Genomic DNA, 23784 nt, shown 5'->3' on the forward strand with positions numbered 1-23784 from the left:
GATATGGTACAAGCTGGGCTGTTCTGCCCACAGTTCCACAATCCGCTCCTCTTCCTGTACACGCCACACTGATCGGAACGTTCTTAGTTACTCCCAATCATCCATACCATCTCTCCCCCCAATTTAGGTGGTTGTTTGTCTACCAAGTTTCCTTTTTTCCAGTTTGTCGGAGCTTATCTATTGGTTGATTGTGGTACATGACCATAAAGGCTTGCGATAATATTAAACATGTTTGTTATTGTCGTAAGCCCAAGACTAGGAACAGACTGCTCTAAGAGTAAAGACAACTAACAACTAAGAACAACCGAGACAACCCGAGCGCGCTGCAACACCAGTAAAAATTTCCTTCCAACTTTCAGTTTTAACTTTGACTGTGAAACTTGTAAGGTGTAAGCCCAGCATAAGAGGTTTATTTGTTACCTTTTCAGAAACAAGGTGTTTGCCGTCTTTTTATTGTAATCTTAAAATTCAGCAAAGTAAAAGATGAGAAGAAAAGCATCATAGAGGGCATTGTGTCAAACACTGTAGACAACAATGTAAACAATGTCTGGCCTCCCTCCTCCTCCTTGTCCTCCTTCTCGCCCGCAGCCTCTGCGAGGTAAAAACACAGTGGACCTGATTGTGGAGGGCTCCATCTTGGAGCTGCAGGACGCCTCAGACCCGTTCCTTTACTGGCCCATCCTGGTGGTCCAGAACGTCGGGGGGCGCCTGCGTCTGCGTCACGCCGGTCTCGATGACGAGCACCGGGCTCATGATATCTGGCTCTTCTACCTGGATGTCAGGCTCCGCCCCTTGGGCTGGGCCCTCGAGAATGAGCTGGACATGGAGCCGCCCGCAGGTGAGAACCTCTTGAATCGGACTGCACATCAAGGCTCAAGGCTGAAATTTTCATCCTAAAAATTCATTCCTAAAAATTATGGAAGGGGAAATAACATTTCCAGGAATGATGCACCTCGGATGCTGCAGTAATGGGTCGGGTGTGTGTGTGTGTGTGTGTGTGTGTGTGTGTGTGTGTGTGTGTGTGTGTGTGTGTGTGTGTGTGTGTGTGTGTGTGTGTGTGTGTGTGTGTGTGTGTGTGTGTGTGTGTGTGTGTGTATACACATCTATACGTGTGTATAGATGTACATATATATATATATATATATCTGTGGGACAGACAAACAATTTAATGCAGCAAGCAGAGACATACAGTTTACTATTTTTCTAATTAAATTTCAGGGGGAAAATAATCAAATTAAAGTGTTTTTCTGTTCAAAAGATAGGCTGTCTGAACAGCTTATCTGAACATTTAACAGACAAACGAGGACTGGCAGGAAATTATGCGTCCGCCACTGAGATTCTTTTTGCCTCTGATTTTGCATTCATTTTCAAGTCAATTTTTAAAAGTAAAATGAAGTGAGGGAAATAGTCCCAAGTCTGTCACCTGTCTTTAATCTGCAGAGAAATAAAACTCCTGCTCTGCATGTTGGAGTTACATTTGCTTATGTTTAAAATGAGCTTTTATTCTTTTGTGTTGATCAAGTCTTTTTTTTTTCCATTCATTATATCTGTATCTTTTTCCCATGACTACTCACTGATTTTCACCAAATTCTATTTTAGGGTTTTTTTTGTCTTTTGTTGCTAATATTTTTACCAGTTTGCAGCCTCAATATGTAGCCTCAATATGTGCTCTTTAGAAAAAGTCAATTTATTCACTTTATTTTTCAAATACAAACTTTTTGAAAATGCTAATATCCTTCCCAGAACTTGCAGGGATTTTTATCACAATGTAGCTACAGATTTGAGGTTGTTTTGCACAACAACCTAATTGCCTATGTTTTCATCATGCATCCTTAGAGCTGCGGTCCCTGAAGAGCGCCACCCACTGGCAGCAAGCTCTGGAAGACGCTCGACGTGTGGGCCTGGAGAATCCACTGCCGCTAGAGGTCTTCAAGGTGAGGGAACCGTCGGCACTGTGGCTCTCGAGTGATGTTCTAGAGAGATATCTAGACACCACTTCAAGGGAAGTCTATTTAAAAAAAGATAAAAAGAGATTTCACTTCCTGTCGACACTATTTTCCGCAGTGTTGAATTATTTGCTCTCTTGTTTTCCTCTCATGGTCCTTGCTGACCCGTTGCTACATTACCATGGCAACCATGTGGAATCAAAGGAAAAGAGTCCTTCAATTTGTACCAAATTAATTTTGTTTTTGTTTTCTTTTTCCTATTTCCTGTAGATAATTGGTAAACGGGTCTGTGTAGGAAATGCAGTTGATTGAGGGTTAATTCAAAAATGGGTCAGATTGTAGTTTGGTTCAGTTTTATTTTGTTCTGTTTTTTTAGCAGATAAATATTCACCAGGTGTTAAACACCAGCTTTTTGCTGGAACTTTGTCACTCAAGACATCATATCAATTTTTTTTTTTTTAATTAACTCCTTTTTAAATGAAGCTTCTCTAATATCCAAGTAATCAGAATAATTCTTGTAACACTTCATCACTAAAACCAGTCATAAGTCAGAGCAAGTTATTTAAATAAACTTAATAATGCGAAGACAGGGAACGCCCACGTTAGCCCCGCCCAGGAGGCAGGATGACTAGCATTTCAGAATGAATCCAGTATAGCCTCTAGGCAGAGTCCTTGTAAGTACACAGGCATTTAAAGTATTTGTAGCATCACACACACTGGTCACCAAAGATACAGACAACTTATGTACTGTAAAGTACATTAACCTGCTTTGTAAAGTAGTTCCTATCTACTATCTAGAGTTGTAGTGTAGCGATACTGCTTGAAGTAAAGTAAGTGTATTCACAGTCAAAGTATCGGTTCAAAATACGGATCAGAAAAGTGCATGCAAGTTAAAATACACATCAGAAGTACTCAGTAAAGAAAGCAATTGGAATAGGCTTGTCAAACAAACAAGATGCAACAAAATACATCCTAAATCAAGAATATTAAGTAAACAGGAAATACACAAAGCCCGTCATCTGCTTATAGTATCATAGTAGGTCTGTCCTGAAAGGAAACCTTGAAAGTGTGCACGTTGTTTTTTTTTCTCAGCATGCACACAGTCTTAGGATAGAGGTGAAGAAAAATAGATTATTATTCATACAAGGAGCTCCACAGTAGTGCGTCCAATTTAAAAAAAGTTTACATGGTAAGTCTCCTGTTTCAGGACCACGTGGACCTACCCAGGCACTCTATGGAGGTGGGGATGAAGCTTGAAATGGTTTCTCCGTGGGAACAGCTGAGCATCTGCCCTGTCTCAGTCACCAAGGTGAGTCTGGGCTGAGAAGTAGGGCTGAGCGATGATTCCACCCCCCCACCCCCCAGCACGCTGTTCGCCCTGATGGGGCTTGGATTTTGGATTCAAGACCTGGTAGTTCATTTAAAGCAAGTCGTGTTAGCAGCAGGATGATGTTGTCCTTCATCTTTTTTTTGGGCAACATCTCCCCCAACTTTGCAACAGTAAACATGCAATATCAGTAAAATATAAATGTGCATCTTATTCACAGCTTTTGTGGGATAACTTCGACATGTGTTTTTCAGTAACCATGGAAACATAGTCTGCTGAAAACACATGTGAAAAGCCGCATGGGAATGAGTGGGGTGCGTTTAAAGAGAATCTAACCCATGAGTCCGCAGTATCTGATGTAAGAGATACTCGATTGTGTTTTTGTCGTTGTACTCCAGGCTCTGAGGATGTTTTCTTCTTAAACTGCTTTTCATTAGAAGATCACATCTAAGAAGATTGGCTGTCAAAATTGGTTCATTACAATGTTATTTCAATATCATCGCACCTGTCGTTATATATGGTAATCACCAAAATAAACATAATATGAATATTTATAGAAAGCCCTTTCATTTTAAAAATTCAAAACATTATTGCGCATTTACGTATTTATTTATTTAGTCATTTATTTATCAGCGCATCTGTATCCTGTGAAGTGTCTAATTGTAATTATTTTTATGATTATTATTATTATTATTATCAGCCAAAACTTTGTTTTGCCAAAATTTTCACTTTATTTCTTTTATCAAACCTGAAGGTCCTCAAAATCCCAATTTAAACATTTTGCTCTCTTCGTGCCTGTGCGCCCTGAAACATCTCTGAAGCTCAATTTTTAATTTTTTTAAGCTTTTTGATATTACATATGGTAAATACTTTCAGGGGGAAAAATACAAAAAAATAGATATTTTTTTTAATAATTCAGAAGATAAAATTTTCAAGAATGAACTTCAAAACTTAACCAAAAAATTCTTAATTAGAACCAATGTTCCCTCCAAGCTGTGCGCTTGCACAATCACGCACTGCTCCAGCACAGCAAATCTGTGCAGCGCGTGAAATAAAATCCAAGCTGAATTGTAAATAGAATAAATTAAACACATCATGTGTTTAATTTATTTACAGTTCAGCTTAGCTGTGCGCAGAGAACGCTGGAGTAGTGTGCGATTGTGAAAGCGCGCAGCTTTGAGCGAGCCTTGATTAGAACAGATAATATTGGTCCTTGAAAACTTCATTGTGAAATATCCAGCACTTTGACAATTTGGAACAGCACTTGTGTTCTTTATCGTTCTCCAAGACAACATGATCCCCCACTGCTTCCTGCTCCAGCAGCTGACTGATGACATCATGTGGTGAAGCTGTCTCTCCTTCTCCTCAGGTCTACAACGACACCTATTTCCAGATCACACTGGATGATCTAATGGGTAGCGCCAGGCCTCAGTCAGTGGTCTGCCACAGGGATTCGCCGGGCATCCTGCCCGTCCAGTGGTGTTTGAAGAACGGCGTGGTGCTGGAGCGTCCCCGCGGCTACCAGGGACAGGACTTCGACTGGGCCGACTACCTGAAGCAGAGTGGGACAGAGGCAGCGCCCGACTCCTGCTTCCCTGACGTAAGAATGCACTCACCCAGCATTCGTTTGTTACATATGCTGCTTACACTGCCGATGCTGGGGGCACTGCCGAGGCTTTGCTCTGAACCTGTAACTGGTCAATTATATACAGACACATGCGACCATTCACTGTCATTCACACCTATGGACAATTTTGAATTTTTTCAATGAACCACCTGACTGTCTTTTGTATACGGGAGGCAAGATGGAGTGGGAGAACCTGGAGAGAGCTCAGGCCAGCAGAACATCAAGATCCCACATAGAGAAAACCCAGTCAGAATAAAACCAAGAAGCAGGTTCTGCTTCCCTAAGTTAGTCTCAGAGTACAGAGTTCACCACTACATCTCCTACTGCAACCCAGTATCTTGGCAGCTAAATTAGTAACGACTCCCTGGGGAGTACGGTGTTGAAGTACTGATGTACTCTGTGTACTGGATACCTGATGGAATTGCATTTCACACCAAATAACACACATCGATGGAGAAAACATAGGCCAGTTATTTCCCAGCAGAGGCTTAGAGACACGCTGATCTTCCCCCTTTCACAAATTTCCGCTAAATGCCACTTTTGAACCCAAATGACGAAATTCTGCGGCAGTGCTTTCACTGCCCGTGGAAGTTGCAGTGCCAAAGTGATGCCTGTGTCTCGCCAGGAAATCAATATGATGTGCCTGAAACAAAGGTGGCACACTTGACCTCTAACACCCCTTCCAGCCAAAATTGAGTATAATAATATACATATGATATTATATTATGAAGATTTATTACAATAGAGGCAATGTTTTCCAAGTTAAAGTGTTTGTCATAAGGGGTAAAAGTGAAAATCATCAAAATAACAAGGTTAAATATTAAACATGTCAAATAAGCAGTTACAATAAAGGCCTAGTAATAGAATGTGGTTGAAAACACAAAGAACAACAAGTTCTTTAAAATCAGACAGATGCCTTTAGCGCTTTTCATTTGTGGCTATATCATATATTATTTTGTTGTATAAGAAACACATACAGACAGCACTGAGAGAGTACGTTTCCAGAGTTACTGGGAAACGGAGGCCTGTATAAGCATTGTAAAATGCTAAATGAATTGGAAAGAGATAAAGACAAATGAAAGATAAAAGGTTTCAACACGAAACATTAAAGCGAACTGGGGGAATAGGTGTGAATCATCAGCCACGGTCTGAGTCATACCCAAGGTCACTTCGGGTGAAGGAGGTTTCTGGATCTGACCAGACTCTCTCTCTTATTTGTGTGTATTGTATGTGTTTGTGTCTCTGAATGCATGTGCGTCCAGACATGGCAGAGCAGAGGTTTTGCAAAGGACATGTGGCTAGAGATGGTGAACCCCCACCGGGCGGCTGAGGTGTGTGTGGCCCAGATCACACAGGTCAAAGGACGCCTGCTGTGGCTCCGGTTGGAAGGTACAGATTCGTGTGTGTGTGTGTGTGTGTGTGTGTGTGTGTGTGTGTGTGTGTGTGTGTGCGTGCGTGCGTGCGTGCGTGCGTGCGTGCGTGCGTGCGTGCGTGCGTGCGTGCGTGCGTGCGTGCGTGCGTGCGTGCGTGCGTGCGTGCGTGCGTGCGTGCGTGCGTGCGTGCGTGCGTGCGTGCGTGCGCATCCCTCATTCCCTCCCTTTTACGTGCTCTCCTAGGTGTGGCCAAGCCCCAATCCGAGTGCATTGTGGATGCCGAGTCCATGGACATCTTCCCAGTGGGTTGGTGCGAGGCCAACGGTTACCCCTTGACCCCTCCACTCAAGCCTGTCTGTACGTTCAGAGGAAACACACACACACATATACACATACAGCTGAACAGATAATGAACTCTAAACCTCAGATTGTTTCCATGGTTACTGGAACCATCCCAAAAGTCCTTCAAAACCGGTCTCCAATCAAGATGCATGTTTTTTTAAAAGGAGAACAACACTTTTTACATTATTTTTGTTTCAGTGGGTTTTGTTTTGTTTTGTCACCATGGTTACTCGACTGTCAATTCTTGCGTCTGTTCAGCCAGCGCTTTGACATAGACCTGTTCAGGTTCATCGGGGACGGTCCATTGAAAACAAAAATGGAGAATAGTTTTACAGGGGTAGCTTTTGACCATCTTTGTTGCCGTGGTTACTGAAACATGTGACCCAGATATGAGAGTATACACATAGGCACATAGTAAAAAGTGAAAGTGACCAAACAGGGTGCAATGTACAAGAGAAGCTGTACATTTGACCGTAGCTAGCCCTAACTGTTGGAAAAAAGAACCTCCTCCCTGTCGTCAGGGCAACCAGGTGACCCCAAGCTGTTTGTGATTTCAGGCACGAAGCAGAAGAAGATTGCAGTGGTTCAGCCTGAGAAACAGTAAGGATCCGCCCGTCTTTGCAACTACAACCGCAGGGGGCCTCCATGTCTTCTTGTTGTGTGTTTGGTACCCATGTGTTTGATTTCACACACACACACACACACACACACACACACACACACACACACACACACAAACACAGATACACAGAAGCGTGCACAGGAGGGATAAAATGAGTAGAGTGGTGTTGTGATGTAAACCATGTGTGTGTTTTACACCGCCACGGGCCATAGCTCACATTAAGCACTTGCCATCTGTCTTGGATCATGATGCACGTAAGTATGGTGTCAGTTTGATTGGCAGGTGACAGTGTGTGTCGCACACCTCCCTCCTTCCCTTCCGTAGGCAGCCTGGTCCTGTATCTAGTGACTTGTCATGCAAGCACATTGAGGAACATCACTGAGCAAGACTTAATAGAAAAAGATAAAAAGAGACAGTCTTTGTCTTTTAACTATGAGATTTTAGTACATTAAACAGGAAGAAGGCCTAGGAGGCAACAGATCCATACATGTGACTATACTTTTATTCTGAATTTTTGCAACTGATGTACATGACCCTCGTAAACCTGTATTATCATTTACGTAATTATCAAGATATAATTACCCATTTTTACATAGCTATAGCAAGAATTACCCCAAAAACTAATCATAATTGTTAATATTAAAAAATACTTAATTTTTGAATCGCAAAGCATTAAAAATAACAATTTGAAAAATGATCATACATATATAATACTTAGGGCCTATATGCGGGGGCTCAGGACTTTTGTCGTGTGATTAAAATGTAATGGTAGTAATGGAATTCATTTGCGATTATACTCATAATGCCTCAATTTCAAAATGAAATGTAGTAGTTGAGCAGCTAATAATAAAACAATGAGACCAGATTTAGATGTTGGATCTGCACAAGATTATTTGGGGGGTTTCCCTTCAAACTGTCAAAACAATAATTAATCAGTTTCAAAAGTCGCTGATTTTGTACTGAACTGGTAATAAAAATTAAAGTGAGATATTTCCATAAAATATTTTGTAAATATATTTATTTTGAATTTTATATATTTATATATTTTGGAAATATTTCCATGTGTGTGTGTGTGGGGGGGGGGGGGGGGGGGGCAGCAGTAGAGTTTCTGGCTAGATTATTCAGCACGATCTTAGAGAGTGAGAAGATGCCTGAGGAATGGAGACGATGTGTGATGTGCCCATTTTCAAGAATAAGGGGAATGGCCAGAATTGCGGCAACTATGGAGGGATAAAGTTGATGAGCCATACAATGAAGTTATGGGAAAAAGTAGTGGAGACTAGACTGTGATCAGAAGTCAGCATTTGTGAACACCAGTATGGCTTCATTCCTAGAGAGAGTACTACAGATACAGTATTTGCTTTGAGAATGCTAATAGAGTAGGCCAGAGGCAGCTGCATTGTGTTTTAGTAGATGTAGAAAAAGCATATTACAGGGTGGCAAGAGAAGTTCAAGGTGGAGGTGGGGCTCCATCAGGGATCAGCTCTGAGCCGCTTCTTGTTTGCAGTGGTGATGGACAGGCTGACACATGAGGTTAGACAGGACTCTCCATAGAACATGTTTGCAGATGACATTGTGATCTATAGTAAGAGTGGAGAACAGGTTGAGTAAAATCTAGAGAGGTGGAAGTATGCGCTGGAAAGGAGAGGAATGAAAGTTAGTCGCAGCAAGACAAGATTATATGTGTGAATGAGAGGAAACCGGGTGGAGAGATGAGGCTACAGGGAGTAGAGATCAAGAAATTGGAGGATTTCTTGGGGTCAACAGTCCAGAGCAACGGAGAGTGTGGAAAAGAAGTGAAGAAACTGGTTCAAGCAGCTTGGAATGGGTGGAGAACTGTGTCAGGGGTACTATGCAATAGAAGGTTATCAGCTAGAATGAAGAGAAAGGTATACAAGACAGTGTTGAGACCAGTGATGCTGTATGGCCTCAAAACAGTTACAATAACGAAAAAGGAGGCAGAGCTAGAGGTCGCAGAAGTGAAGATGCTTAGGTTCTCTTAGGGAGTGACCAGGATGGATAGGATCAGGAATGAGTCCATCAGGGGAACAGCACATTTTATATGTTTTGAAGAGAAGGTCAGAGAAGCCAGACTGAGATGTTTCAGTCATGTACAGAGGAGGGATAGTGTATATATTGGTAGACGGATGCTGGAATTGGAGCTGCCAGGCAGGAGGTCTTGGAGATTTATGGACGTAGTGAGAGGATATGAAGTTAGTTGCTGTTAGAGAGGAGGATGCCAAGAATAGGGTTAGATGGAGAAGGTTGATTTGCTGTGGCAACCCCTGAAGGGAAAAGCCGGAGAAGAAGAAGAAGATATAAATATAATATGTATAATATTATTATATCATAATTATAACATATAATATTGTAATAAATATAATATTGCATAATAAAATATTGATTTTAAAGTCTGTCGACCTTAGGGTGCGGTCAGCGTTTGTTTTTTATTTTGTTTCCTTCCTCTCTGTGATGAAAGAGAAGGAAAACTATCAGTTTGTACCCCTTGCCTGTTGAGTGACTGATGACGACGATCCACCGCCGCTGCCACAAACATCAGGGGAAAAAAATCACTTAATGACAATGATTTCTACATACCTGTGAGCCTGTATTTAAAAACAAAACAAAAGCAAAACATACCTCTTCCTCCTCCTCTTGTCAACCCCCTGAAGCCATTAATTAAAAGAGTTTCCTTTGGGGTGGCAGGAAAGAATTTTCCCACTGCGCTGATTGATTTGGTGACGTTGAAAACGAGGGCAGGTGTGTTTGTGGAGACGGGTAAAGGGAGCGGAGAAATATGAGATCCTTGCCGCCACTTTGTCTTGTTTCCTGCCTCGTGGCACGTTCCATTTATCAGTGTTGTGGGAGGGGATCCTGTTGTCACAGGGTTGACGCCCCCTTACACACACACACACACACACACACACACACACACACACAAACACACACACATCTTGTTTGATTAGATCAGGCGTCCTAACTCCATTGATCACTTTTACTCGACTGATTGTCCCTTTCCGGCAGGTCAGCTCCGTCCCAGCAGCTGGAGGCACCGCCCGTCAACCACTGCCAACCCGTTGCCACGGATACAGGTAATCAGACACACCGACAAAGGATCAATCGGTTGTAATTGATGCTAACAAGGAGGAGGGGGAAACCCCCACCCCCAACCCCTTCCTTCCACCTCCTACACACACACAATACACACACTTATACATACACACTGCTACTTCCTGGAAATATTTAATTTATAGAAGTGCCAATATTAGGATTCACTATTGATCCAGGTATTGATTTCTGATCAGGTATCTGTGGGGGATACCAGTTAACCCACATAGATTTTCAGTATCAGTGCAGCTGTTTGTGTCATGCCTTTATTTTCTTTTTCTTCTTCCCTCGTAGTTTCATTTCTGTAAAATGACTTCTCTGCTTTCTGCGTTTGGGGAACTATGTGTCAGTTTGGTCTCAATGTAAAATCCATGTGGAAAAAAAACTGCTAAATTAATTGCCACGAAGAAAAAGAAATTTGTTCAGCTTTGCAAGGAGTTATTTATCAATATAACATAAGATAATCAATAAATTACCTATGAATGATCAGTGACAACCCAAAATGACATAAAATTTAGCAAAAAGTACAGAGCCTGTAAGACATTAACGAAAACATGAAAGTAAAAAGAAATTGAAAAAAATAAAAGAAATATTAGAAGTGTTATTGAAATAACTGAAAATGGCTGATGAGTGACTGAAAGCATATAGATGTCATTATTTAAATTAAAATGCATTTGCAGAATGCTTTACATTTTTAGAATGTGAAAGCTTATTTGGTTCATGAAACTATAACTTCTTGTCTTGCTGCACAATAAAGGTATCAAAATTCAATTTGGATTTTCATTCCCAGGCAGTGCAGGAGAGTGACCTTAATGGCTGACCTTCTCCTTCGTGGCTTGTTTGGGCACACACTCACAGCACACACTTGACTGTTTACCCGCTTGCTGATCGCTGACTCTGGTTAGCATGCCAGTCCCTAACGCTGTCACGCAAATCTTACAATTACGGGACCAGTTGTAATCGCAGACAATTTGTGAATCGAAAGCCGTGACGCATTGAGCAAATTATAGAGAGCTTGGCTGAATGCTGTGCCCTTACAGACACCCCTATCAACAACTTTGCCCAAGCTAGCCACTTCTCAGGTCTTCAACAACTCATTACGGTGGTGTTTGGAAGGGCACGGCCGACCATCAGCATCCCTTTCTATACCATCAAAATGTACCATGATAACAGTGTCTGTTAGGGTAGAGTGGTCAGCCAAGCTCTCTATTATCTGCTCAACTCTGTCACTGGCATCCATTGCAGAAACTGTCTGTGTGCTCCACTGACGTCACTCTCATGCGCCGCTTGGGAATGAGAATCCGGATTGAATTTTGATACCTTTATTCCGCGGTGGGACAAGACAATGAGAAAGCAGTGTTCTTTTAATTTTCTTTTTAATTGTGTCACAAAATGTGCAACCTCAAGAGGAAAATGAAAATGCACTTTGGATTACTTACTGCTCGTTTTAGTTATGAGTCACAATATGCTACTACATTCTAAAAATGAAAAAGCTTTTCTGCTAACACATTTCAGTTTTCAAATTTGACATTTCTCATTGAAATTTGATAATTTGGTTGGGTATATCTTGAGTATTAAATCTTAAAGGTATTTTGCTTTTTTAATTTGGATCGTGTCACAGAATGAGCAGTCTGGGAGAAGAAAAGGAAAATGCAGTTTGGATTATGTTTTAGTTGTGAGTCAAAATATGCCGCCACATTCTGAAAATGAAAAAGCATTGTGCAAATGCATTTTATTTTGAATTATGATACTTATAAGCTTTCATAAGGGACAACATGCATTTTATTACTTAAAAAGTTGTATCTGATGAGTTCAGCAGGTCACATTAAGTAATGTGAAATGTCTATTTTCAGATTATAGGCGGACTGTGTTTCCACTGCTTGGGGCACAAGGTTGTAGTAATTATTGTGTTGTAAACACTAACAAAGCATTATTGATGATGAAGTTGTTTTTTTTTAAACCAGCAAAGTCAAAGATTGAAATGCAGCAAACATTCAATGTTCAGCTGTGTGTACAGGCCCCGGCAGGGGGGAGAGGCTTTTGGTGCGGCGGTTGCACCACCATGCTTCTTTCTGTTGCCGACTGTTTTCTCAGTCTGACTGTGGCGGAGCTCAAACAGTATGTCTTTGTTGGACGGGTTCTCAGCCAAAGTCGGGAAGAAACACATATACACACACACACAGGCACACACACAGGCAGTCACAACTTCCTTTTAAAGGTCAGACGTTCTGTACAGGAAACTTATTATTACCAGACATGGTTTTAAAATAAAGATGCAGCTTTCAGATATAAATAAGCCTGCAGCTTCCTTTTTTTTGTTCTTATTATTACACTAGCGTCAAACCGCTCATATTTTTTTGTAAAGTGTTCTCTTTAAAAATATATCAGACATCAAACTTAGTTTTCAAAAGAAGAATGCTTTCTGATAAAATATATTATATTGACACACCTTTCCTCCATTGTTTACAAATACTCTCACTCATGCATATTCAACCAACCAACACATACATAAACACAGTAATTAGTATTCAGTCACAGCAGTCTTTCCGCAAGTGCCAGTGGTGGTCAGGGGTTGCAGGAAGGTCGAGATGGGTTATCACCCCTTCTTAACCCCTCACCCATACACTCACACACACGTTACCACCCCTGGAGACTGAACGATCTGGGCCGCATCTGAAATGTGTTTATATTAAACAGATACAGTGAAGCTTGGGGAATATAAGGCATATATGAAATAAATATAGATCATAATAGAGGTAGGTAAATTACTATCAGGATGAATACTGTCATGAAATGTGATGAGAAGAAGTGCCTTAAAAAATTTAGGGAATTATTTAAATTACATATATCGTCTTTGCAGGGTCACATTTATAGTGGAGGTCATTCATATTTCTTAGAATTCAAACATTTTTGTTTACAAAAAAAAAAAAAGCTGTTAATAGCAATGAAAGTAAGACTTCAATGGTGTGAATAATTCCTGATGTGAAAAAATAATTTTTCAAGTGGTTAAATGATTGTATCAGCATACTGAGAAGTAAGGTTTTGATACATTTGAGTTTTATGTTACGAGTCTGATCTTTCACACATAATTTTCACTTTGAATATTTCTGTGGTTAATGAGAAACAAATTGTGGCATCCGGTCAACTCCTTTTAATGGACCTTTTATCCACTTAGTTGCTATAAGATCCTTTCCACATCCCCTGGTGGTTGTGAGTACGTTAAGCCGACCGAGGCCCAATTTCTTTTTAATAGTATAAGAAGGTGACCCCCCCCCCCATTGTCACTGCTTGGTCTGGCGCATCTATACCTTCTGAATGCTTTCTACCCGCAGGTGCTGCCAACGGACGCTACTGCTGCTCCAAAGTCTTCGTCAACCACCGCTGCTTCTCAGGCCCCTACCTCAACAAAGGCCGCATTGCCGAGCTGCCGCAGTCAGTTGGACCCGGGAAGTGTACTCTGGTGCTGAAGGAGGTGAGCTTGGGGGGAGCATGGGGTGGCGGGCTAAGATGCAGGTCTTGTTAGCCTCCTGCTGATTCCTAGCAGGGTCTTAATTTGAATCCCTTGATTTGACAGTCATGTTGTGTTTAGGTACACAAACGCACACACACATGTTCACACTTACACTCTCTGTTGTCCCCCTGCAGCTCCTCAGCATGCTGATCAACGCTGCCTACAAGCCAGGTCGAGTCCTGAGGGAGCTCCAGGAGCTAGAGGACCAGACCTGGGACTGTCAGGAGGAGACGCTCAAAGCCAAGTGAGGAATCATCAGAGCTGCTGCTCCCTCAGCCGACCCTACTTACATGCGTTTATTGTTTCAAAGAAATTTTGGTCAAAAAAAACTTCGAATGAAGAGATTTAAAAAAAGCTATGATCTGACTTAACAAACATAAAAAACTAAAATACAGATTAATAGAGCAAAATTACATAAACAGAAACTTTCAAAGAGATTTTTGAAATTCAGTCTACAAGGGAAAGGAACCACGTTTTATGAAATACTCCAGAATGTTATTGTATCTCAGTGAAGGGAATAAGCTGAGGTGCTGAACAGCAACTTCTGGGTATTTTAGCCAGATCGCCGGCTGTCAAAAGAGCTGGATTATCATTTGGTAACAAAAACTGTTTGAAAAACTTGCTTTTGGTTGTCTATAGGTTTTTATCACTTTGTCATTACTTCCTGCAGTTTATCTAGTCCACTGGATTATTCCACTTCTCCAGAGGTTGGGGGGGGGGGGGGTCTCGAATCAAAACCCTGCTCTTTTTTTTCCCCATGCATTTTTCCAGGATATTTCCTATGAAGTTTTCCAGAATATTTTCCAGGACTCCATCAGAATCACCTTTCCCCCCCCCTTCTTTTACTATAAAAAGAAAGTGGGACAAATTGCATTGTCACAAGATAGTCCCCTCACAACCCTTTGAAATTCCTCTTTCTCTAAAATGTTATTTTTAATGTCTCACAGTTCACGAGATTGACAGTGTTTTTTCATGAGGAACAAAATTATACCAGGGAATGGACAGAAGTTGCCATTAGTTGTTGCCGTGGTTTTACCTTACCAGGACCATCAGATGAGGGATTGATTATGCCTGGCAGGGTCTTTTGTATTCTGTCCCTGTCATTGATGTCAAAGGACAGAGGCCTTTGCTGCCTTTCAACCAGTTTTTCATCGTCATAAAGGACCTTATACCCCTGCCTGCTACCGGTTCATTCAACCCTTCTCTGTTTGAATTCCAGGTATAAAGGGAAGACGTACCGCTCAACCATCCGCATCATCCGCCTGGCCGACCAGATCCCCGACTTCTGCCGGAAGGTGTGCCTGAAGCTGCAGTGCTGCCCCAACCTCCTCAGCCCCGTGCTCGTCGCAGAGAAGTGCCCGGAGAACTGCTCCGTCCAGACCAAGACCAAATACAGTGAGTGGGCCGCTCCACTTCCTGACTCAGAGTTCAGACCAGGACTAATTGATCATAGAAGTTGACTGGCAAAGATAAGGATGCCGAATGCTGAAAATTGGACAAGGAAGTTTTGGGGAAAAATGTTTTCCAAGTGGTAAAATATTTTCACACGAGCCGCAAAATGTCTTGAAAGTCAGAAAACAAATGATACGAAAGAGCAGCGGATGCATCCAACACTTATTACAAATAAATAAATAAATCTGGAAAATCAGGCAATAAAAAAATCAAGAGCAGAAGAATAAATACTTACAATTCGTTCAAAACATATCACAAAATCTATGCCTCAAAACATTTGACACAAACAAATCTTTGATGAAAATAAATATTTAAATATTTGATGCATTTATTTAATAAGTTCCTGTTTTTTTGACAGAAAATATATTCAAAATTTCAGTTCTAATTAGAGGACTCACATCCATAGATGTGATTATTTGTGTGTGTGTGTGGGTGTGGGTGTGGGTGTGGGTGTGGGTGTGGGTGTGTGTGTGTGTGTGTGTGTGTGTGTGTGTGTGTGGGAGGAGGCAGGGAGGGAGGGGTCTGGTAATCCAGGCCCGTCTGTGCAGTGGTGGGGACTGTTGTCAACATGTTCTGTTCTTCAACAGCTTATTACTACGGGAAGAAGAGGAAGCTGTCCAAGGCCACAGGGGGAGATGGGGCCGGGGAGGGGGAGCTGGCCAAGCCTGCCCGCCGCAGGAAGAAGAGGAAAGCCATCTTTGTTCAGAAGAAGAGGAGGTCGTCAACGGTGGACCTGACCCCTGCAGGCTCGCCACAGGTCGGATGCCACTGATGTCCTTGTTTTATTTTGAAAAGGCACATTTCAGTGTTTCAAACCAGGAGCTGTCTTTGTTTTGTTTTTTTTTTAGGTCCTTGATCAATTTTTAATTCAGCTAAATTTAAATTGTCTGATAGTACATTTTCTTCCTTTTTTTAATTTTTTTTTAAATTTTGGCCCTATTTCCAGCCCACTGCCTATGGTCTTGTTTGATTTCACAGAATTTTTAGGACATTTTTAAATAATTGTCTTATTTACCGTCCACACCTAAATCCTCTCAAACGAGACTGACCTCTGACCCCCACATGCTCCTCCTCTTCCTCTTCCTCCTCCTCCTCAGGACAGCGATGAGGTGGAGGACGAGGATGAGCAGACGATGCAGTCGGGCAGCGAGGGCACCAGCTCGGAGCCCCGGGACGATCACACTGATGCTTCTTCGGTAGAAGTGGGTGGCGGGCGCCCACGCCGGGCCTCTACCCGGCGGCTGGCGGAGACGGCAACGGCAAGCGGCCAGGAGGCTCCCGAGGCTCTCAGGAGGTCAACCCGCTCGCTGTCGGCCAACAGCCACAACAACAAACACCAGCTGCCCAGAGGGGAGGGCGTGCAGGTGAGACCTGGAAGGGAGGCAGGCGGGGGCAAAGGGGGGTCAGACACAAGGCGATTAACTGTGTTCTGTGCGTTAGGATGAAGAGGATCAGGAGGAGGAAGATGAAGAGGAGGAGGAAGAGGAAGAGGAGGAGGAACAGCTGGTTTTGGACAGAAACCCTCTGGAGTGGAGCGTGGATGAGGTGGTTCAGTTCATCAACTCGACCGACTGCGCCTCGCTGGCCAACATCTTCCAAGAACAGGTTTTAATTTTCTTCTTCTACTCTGAGCCGCAGACCCAATAAGACGACTCCACATTCAGCTCCAATAGTATTGTCAAAATATCTGTAATTCACGCTTTAATAATGGCTTGGAACCTATCTACCGGGGTCTGCAGGAAGTGACCCGGGGAGAAATTACACAAGCGGAAGCAGCGGAAATGAAAGTCAAACTGCACTTTTACCGGAAATTGATTACTAATAAAGGAAAATAAGGTTATGAGTGTTAATTGGCTCCAGTTACCAGGACACGCAGGGTTTACCACACTTCCTGGAAAATTATTGACCAATTTTCCATTTGTGGAAAAAGGAAAAAAAAAGTTAAATATCAAGGGAAACTGATTTCTCCTCCCTGTGCTTCTCTGCCTTGTGAGTGGCCTTCAGTGGGAAACATTGAGAAAGGGCTCTCGTGTTTGTCTCCTCAGAGCCTTCCAACTACTTTGTCTTTCCATAAGATCTAGCAACTTTCCAGGCCCCAGTAAGAACTTGTTTTTTTTTTTACAATAAGCGTCCCGAGACAAACCAGTGACTTTCGGATGATGAGTGTTGCTAGTATGGCTCCGCAAGTGATAAATTTGTCACAATTTGTGAAAATTTGTCTTATTTTCTACGAATATAAGAGATTATTTATGCTCTAGCCATAGACTGCACATATTTTAAATCAGACCTCTGGGGGGTGGAAGAGGAATAAACATTGAAGCAATCTGGTTATATGTTAAATATGCATGTATGGCTGTAGAAAAGAACACTTCTACAAGGCATTGTGGGGCAGGGTCAGGAATAAGTATATGACATGATAACTTGTCACTATAGCAGCTGAAAATGTCTTGGAAAATAATTTAAACCCTCATTCAACTTAAGGCCAAAATTGTATCAGCATTCTAAATCAGGAGGATTGTTGTGCGATCGTGCTCCATAACTTCACTCCAAAGTATGAGCTCCGCGCCTTATTTACTGTTGCCAGATTCAAATGTAGCCTTGCCATGAACATAGCAGGAGTTGTCTGCATTGTTCAGTTTCCAGGTCTCTTGGCTTCTGAGAGGAAAATATCAAGCGACTGTTCTTGGAAATGTTGGGTGATGACAGCTTCACGAGACACCAGATGATGTGTAGATCTGGCCACTCTGCAATAAACACCGATCACTTACAGATAGGTCATAATCTAAAGGCACAAAGTGAAGATAGATTTCTACGATGCGTCATAATCATCAGATGACCTCATAGGCATATATGGTCTCAATTGTATAATTAAAATCTGTTTATTGTAATATATCTCGTAGTCCTGGCCATTCAGATTGTTCATCACGCTTGTTTACTAATCCGTCTCATCAAAATATGCAAGAATAAGCACATTTTATATCAGTGGTAGCAAATTTTTCAAAAAGTTTGTTGGTGTCAGTTCTCCCTTTGCTAGGCCATGCCCCAGTGACACCAGTTACCTGGCGAGGGTGAAGGTAGAAAAACAATTTATTCCCTTCCCGAAAGTAGAAACAAACCTTGAAGTGTAATTGTGGATAAGGTTACAAAGACATCATCAGCTGAATCTATCAAAGGTCCACAACTTTGCAAGGAAAAACTTTGTTAACCATAGATAAATGTAATGCTGTTGGTAGCAGGTGTTAGAAGCTTTAACTCTATGGCTGCTAACATTGGTAGCTATTAGTGACCATAGCAAGCAAGCTTGCCAGCTAAGCTAACATGGCCGGGGTCTGAAAAAGTAACTCCAGATTGGGACAGTGTAATGTTAGATTTAATGTCATCTAAAGGTTTATGTCCTTCAAAACAACATGGTAAACACCTGTCTCAAATCCCTGTGTCGTTTTTCAAAAAAAATCCACAGTACTTCTCCAGGGATTTCCCCAACAGGCAAAAAAACACACAACCAGCAAGTATTTTGCCGACAAATTCCTTCAAAAAAAATACCTGCAAGAAATTACACAAGAAAGGAAAGAAGGAAGGAAGAAAAAAATGTGAAGAAGAATCAGTTCACATCAACAAAACCTCAACAAGAACAAGCTTTAGAACTCAATGCAATTTACATATACCATTACATTAATCTATTATTTATTATGAAATGTAGAATTCACCCCCCAAAAAATGAAAAGAAATTCCATAAAAATCAGCAAGAAATGAGAGAAGAATTAGCAAATTAGGTCACAATAAGACGAAGACATTTTAATCTGCAAGGTAAAAAGAACTTTTAATCAGTGAAAACGCAGAGACTTTTGACATGTAGTCATGTGACCAGATGTGACGCTCTGTGCCTTGACAGGACTCTCTGCCTAGCAACCAATCACATCCAAACAACAGACAGAGATCATTTAGAATAATCCAGCTCAGCATTGGCAGGATCCTAGGGAGAAACGGTCCCAGAAGAGTTGGATTTCTTCAGAATGAGCCAGAAACCTTATAAAAATACATCAAAAAATAAAAAATGAAAAACTGCATGGGGACGTAAAGGTTGATGAGAGGGTGAATGGATGCATGTCAGTTTATGTGGACCCGTGTTTCACAGGTAACCCAGTTCAGGTTAAACCCTAATGTCTCAGCACCATATACAGGGGAATTGGCTCCAACCCCACAGACAATGAGTGGAGAAATGACCAGATAGATTCAGATTTCCTCTTACACTGCAAGAAAGCCAAAATCACAGCACCACAACTAGCAGCAAAGCGTGCAACTGTTTCCAGAAAACCACTAATTCAGGATTGGAGTAATGTGGCATCAAGCCCGGTCACTTGACTCGCCTTAGCTGGCTTGCTAACAGGTTCTTTCTCCGCCCCTAGGACATTGACGGACAGGCTATGCTGCTACTGACCCTGCCCACCGTGCAAGAATGCATGGATCTGAAACTGGGACCCGCCATCAAACTCTGTCACCAGATCGAGCGGGTCAAGGTGGCCTTCTACCGCCAGTACGCCAACTGACACGCCCCCCCCTCCGCTGCACCACACCCACCTACGGACAGATACGTACGCCACTCCCACTGAGGAAGACGAAGAAGACAATGCCAACTGCGGGAGGGTGCGGGGGTTGTTTGGGCACGTTTGCATCAGGAAAAAAAAAAAAAGAGCACAAACTGAGACAAAAGCAAGTGGCTTTTGCAAAGCCGATGGACTGAAATGCACGAGTTTGACGTGGCGGCGACGCTTCCTGCTGCTCCCGAATCAATCTGTGAAAGAATCTTGACGAAGTCCTTTTTATTCACCCAATCCCCAACCTCCATCCCCCCAACCCCCTCCTTAATTTTCAGTTCCTTTCTTTCCTGTGTTTGAGGCGCTACGACTGCGTTTTTAATTTAAAACATGATTGTCAACAGTGAATTGGAAAAGAAAGCCCCTCCCCTTTTAGCGTGTAACTTAATTGGTTTTGGAAAACAAAAATCTTAACACCAAGCTATTTAATCGCCCCAGGAGTAATATATTTCGGAGTATTTATTGTCACCCTTATTTATGAGGAGAAGATTATTATGACGACCGAAGCAATTTATCCGAAGGCTGTTTTTTATTTTGGTTTCTTTTTAATTTATTTCACAACACACACAGTAACCAAAAGAAAAATGAGAAATCTGCCTCCTCCTGTTTGTTTTATGGAGCAGAAACATGTCACACACCGACGCACGGGCCAAAAATCAATCATGCACCATATTTCTTTCCATCTATGCAAAATGTGTTGCAGATATTTTTGATAAAGCGAAGAAAAATAAATTTCTATGAATTTTTAAGTCTAGTTTGTGGTGGAAAGTTCCTGCGAAGTTTTATTGTTTGTAATTTTATAAGACTTTGAGGCTTATAGGGCTATTTTTAACTTTCTAATACCTGTTTTCCTCAGGAAAAGGGTGCTCACCACAATATTATTTTCAAGGAAAGAATAATACTTTTCATCAAAAAACAAGAGAACAAGAAAAAGATTAAATTAAAAGAATACAATTGTGCAACTTACCAAGCTCAACAAAGTATATAATATTGATATACATATACATATATCAAAAGTCACTGAGAAGTAATTATAATTAAAATATTTTATCTGCATAAAGATTAAGAAATGACTTGATCAAATTAAATTTTGAAGTAACACAAAAATCAGGCAGATAAAAGAAGCGCAAATTTGTAATTTTCCTAGAAATAATCAAAATGTAAAAAAAAAAAACTAATGAGCAATGAATTAAGCAATTAAACAAAGCAGTTTATGGATATGAATGTAGTTTCCATCCCCCCCTGGTGGCGGAGGGTGGGAGGGCAGCTCTGACCCTGCAGGTGGACCTTTGGGTGACTTTCAGAAGATCTCTGGCAAAGCAGGAAGTGTGGGATGGCGCAATGGACGTGACAGACTGCATGTCAGGAAGTGACAGACGGAGTGTCAGGTGAGCAGTCAGAGGAGAAAACGGTGTTACTTTCATTGAAAAAAAAAAAAAAACGCCCACCAAAAAAAACTTAACATTTTTTTTAAATTCGATAACATTTTTCACAAAGTTGAAGGCTAAACCGAGACCCGATGCTAGGATGGTTTGCCTGACCCTGTCACCCGATTACTGAGTCTCAGTTTACTGGAGATCCTCATTACACGTGTAACCTATATCATGACATAACTAAGATCTGTATTCACCTTGAAAGAGGGGGGAGACAATATTGAATTTACACTTTTTTTTTTATTTAACACTTCTGATAATAAAATAGGACAATAAAAATTTGTTTTAATTGCTGTCTTAACTAAATTCTATTTATGAGAATGCAAATTAAAACTCATCCTTTTTTCAAATTGGTAACATATAACCTGAGAATTTTCATTAATTATTAAAAAATAAAAAATTATATACATCATAAAAAAAACAATGATAAATTAAAGGGATAATATAAATATGGAAAAATTAAAAAAAACACGGTTAATAATTTATAATCTGTATTCAAAGAGTGGAAATAATCCATCCTTTTCTATCATAATTGAAAGAATAGATAAAATAATGGCATATTTTGAAAGAAGACGTGTCAGAGTTAAAGTTAAACCATAATTCTGTTTTGTGAAGTAGCTGGAATATCATTTCATGTGGTTTATAAGACATTTTGTTCCCGTGGTAACGAACACAGAGCCTTGAAACAAACACACACACACACACACACATAGAAGCCCAAACAGTTCAATTACAAATGAACGAGATGAGCTGGTTAGAAAACAAGGCCAAATACCTTGAAGCGCAGTAGTAAACACAAGACTGTGAAACTGATTTATCTTCTTGTCTGTTGGGGGGAAGGAAAACTAATACAAAAAATAAAAGACAGAAAAAAGATAAAAAGAAATTGGAAAAGAAAAAGAACTATCACCAAGAAGTGCAGCAGGTTCCATTAATAATTTTGACAACACCTTGAATCAGTACATGATTCGGAATTTATTGTTTTTTTATTTTGGTAAAAACAACTGCTGGGTTATTTGATTCTTGCTCATGTTCAAATTGAGGTTTGGAAGTCTAACATGCTGTGTGATTGGAGAGGATGTTAAAGGGTTAACCCAGCCCTTTTAAGTTTTTGGACCCACTCATGTGTTTATCGTTTATTTTTTTTAGTTTTAGCTGATATGACACCAACAACAATGGCAGCAGTAAATAACCAGAACACTACTTAATATTCCTTACTCCATAGCCCTTTTTTTAAGAACACAGTTCATCCGGGTCTATCGTCAGGATTTATCAGGATCAAACATCAGGAACCTGCATGAAACCAAACGCCAGCAGGATCCTCATGGAGGAAACTTGGCCTGCTGTCTGTTTAAAATAATGGATAAATGGAGGATAAAATTGGCCGTGGCAGCTTTGGGTCAAATTCCCACGTTGGATGGTGTAGCCCGGTTAAAGATCACTCAGATTTCTGTAGCGACCTGTCCCTCGACTCATCTTTTTATAATATTAAACGGCAGAGATTCTGAGGGGCACCAATACGCTGCCCTGTGGGACACCATTTCCCAATCATGGGCTCATTAAAGTATATTTCATCTCACCATAACATGTGCTTATAAACAGAGAGGGACAAACCTCTTGCCTGAAAGTCTGAAAGGGATGATCTGATGAGAACTTTGGTGGTTTCAAAGGTCAACAAGCCATCCAACCAGTTCTTGTGAAGATGATGCTGTTCCTCAGAAACATCTGAACGGGTTTCCTAAAGACTTGACGCAAGCATCCACATGGACTCAAGTATGAACTGATGAACTTATTTGGCAAGTAAAATTTTTTTATCACTAAAAGTGATTTATGCTAATGACCTGAGAGGGTTTTCCCTCAACATTCCCTCTATGCTTAGCTTGGAGTCAAAGACGGGGGGTCAAAGGTCACGGTCAATCAAGAGTCATTGATAAATCATGATTACAGATCCTTATCCAATGAGGAGCGGAGGTGATTTTATGATCCCCAGTGTTGAAGATTTGGGGGAAGGGATGAAATTTAGAAAAAACTAATGTGATTCTGAGACCGTCAAACTGATCTCACGGCTCCCACTTGTTGGCTAGATGCTTAACATGGCGTCGAAGAGTTAGCGTCAGGCCCTCGTTCGTCGTGCGCATGATTCAACGGTGGAGCGTCAGCCAATGGGAGGCTGAACAGGGCGGGTGATTCACGTTAGACACCGTGACCCCGTGATTCACCGCCTCACTGTGCAGATTCAGCTGAATTTCGCTTATTTGCTTTCATACCTCACACACATGCCTTCCCAACTCCAACACAAGGCAGTGAGTCACTCTGACGGAGCTTCTACCTTTATTCTGTTGCCAGGCAACCGGATACTAAACGGCAACTCGTAAAAACGTTCAGGTCCAAATATTTTGAGTTTTAAAATGTGAAATAATCCTTTATCCAATCCACAGGAGGAACCAG

The 23784-nt window shown here is 41.4% G+C and overlaps 1 protein-coding gene across 4 annotated transcripts in view; it reads left to right on the top strand.

The window, feature by feature from the left end:
* Window positions 1-20652, top strand: part of sfmbt2 (Scm like with four mbt domains 2) — a 60358-nt gene extending 39706 nt beyond the window's left edge. For all 4 annotated transcript variants that reach the window (XM_086146577.1, XM_086146581.1, XM_086146579.1 and 1 more), the window contains 15 exons: window positions 589-838; window positions 1837-1934; window positions 3154-3255; window positions 4643-4873; window positions 6163-6289; window positions 6517-6630; window positions 7173-7215; window positions 10262-10329; window positions 13678-13817; window positions 13991-14100; window positions 15076-15251; window positions 15896-16065; window positions 16406-16672; window positions 16749-16913; window positions 19715-20652. In XM_086146577.1, coding sequence (XP_086002703.1) covers window positions 589-838; window positions 1837-1934; window positions 3154-3255; window positions 4643-4873; window positions 6163-6289; window positions 6517-6630; window positions 7173-7215; window positions 10262-10329; window positions 13678-13817; window positions 13991-14100; window positions 15076-15251; window positions 15896-16065; window positions 16406-16672; window positions 16749-16913; window positions 19715-19855 — 2202 coding nt within the window. In that variant the 3' untranslated portion in view covers window positions 19856-20652. The remainder of the gene's footprint in view (window positions 1-588; window positions 839-1836; window positions 1935-3153; window positions 3256-4642; window positions 4874-6162; window positions 6290-6516; window positions 6631-7172; window positions 7216-10261; window positions 10330-13677; window positions 13818-13990; window positions 14101-15075; window positions 15252-15895; window positions 16066-16405; window positions 16673-16748; window positions 16914-19714) is intronic.
* The last annotated feature ends 3132 nt before the right edge of the window (window positions 20653-23784 follow it).

Source organism: Fistularia commersonii, chromosome 5 (genome assembly GCF_037954325.1).
Source record: "Fistularia commersonii isolate RoL2024-O1a breed Wild chromosome 5, RoL_Fcom_v1.0, whole genome shotgun sequence".
Lineage (NCBI taxonomy): Eukaryota > Metazoa > Chordata > Actinopteri > Syngnathiformes > Fistulariidae > Fistularia > Fistularia commersonii.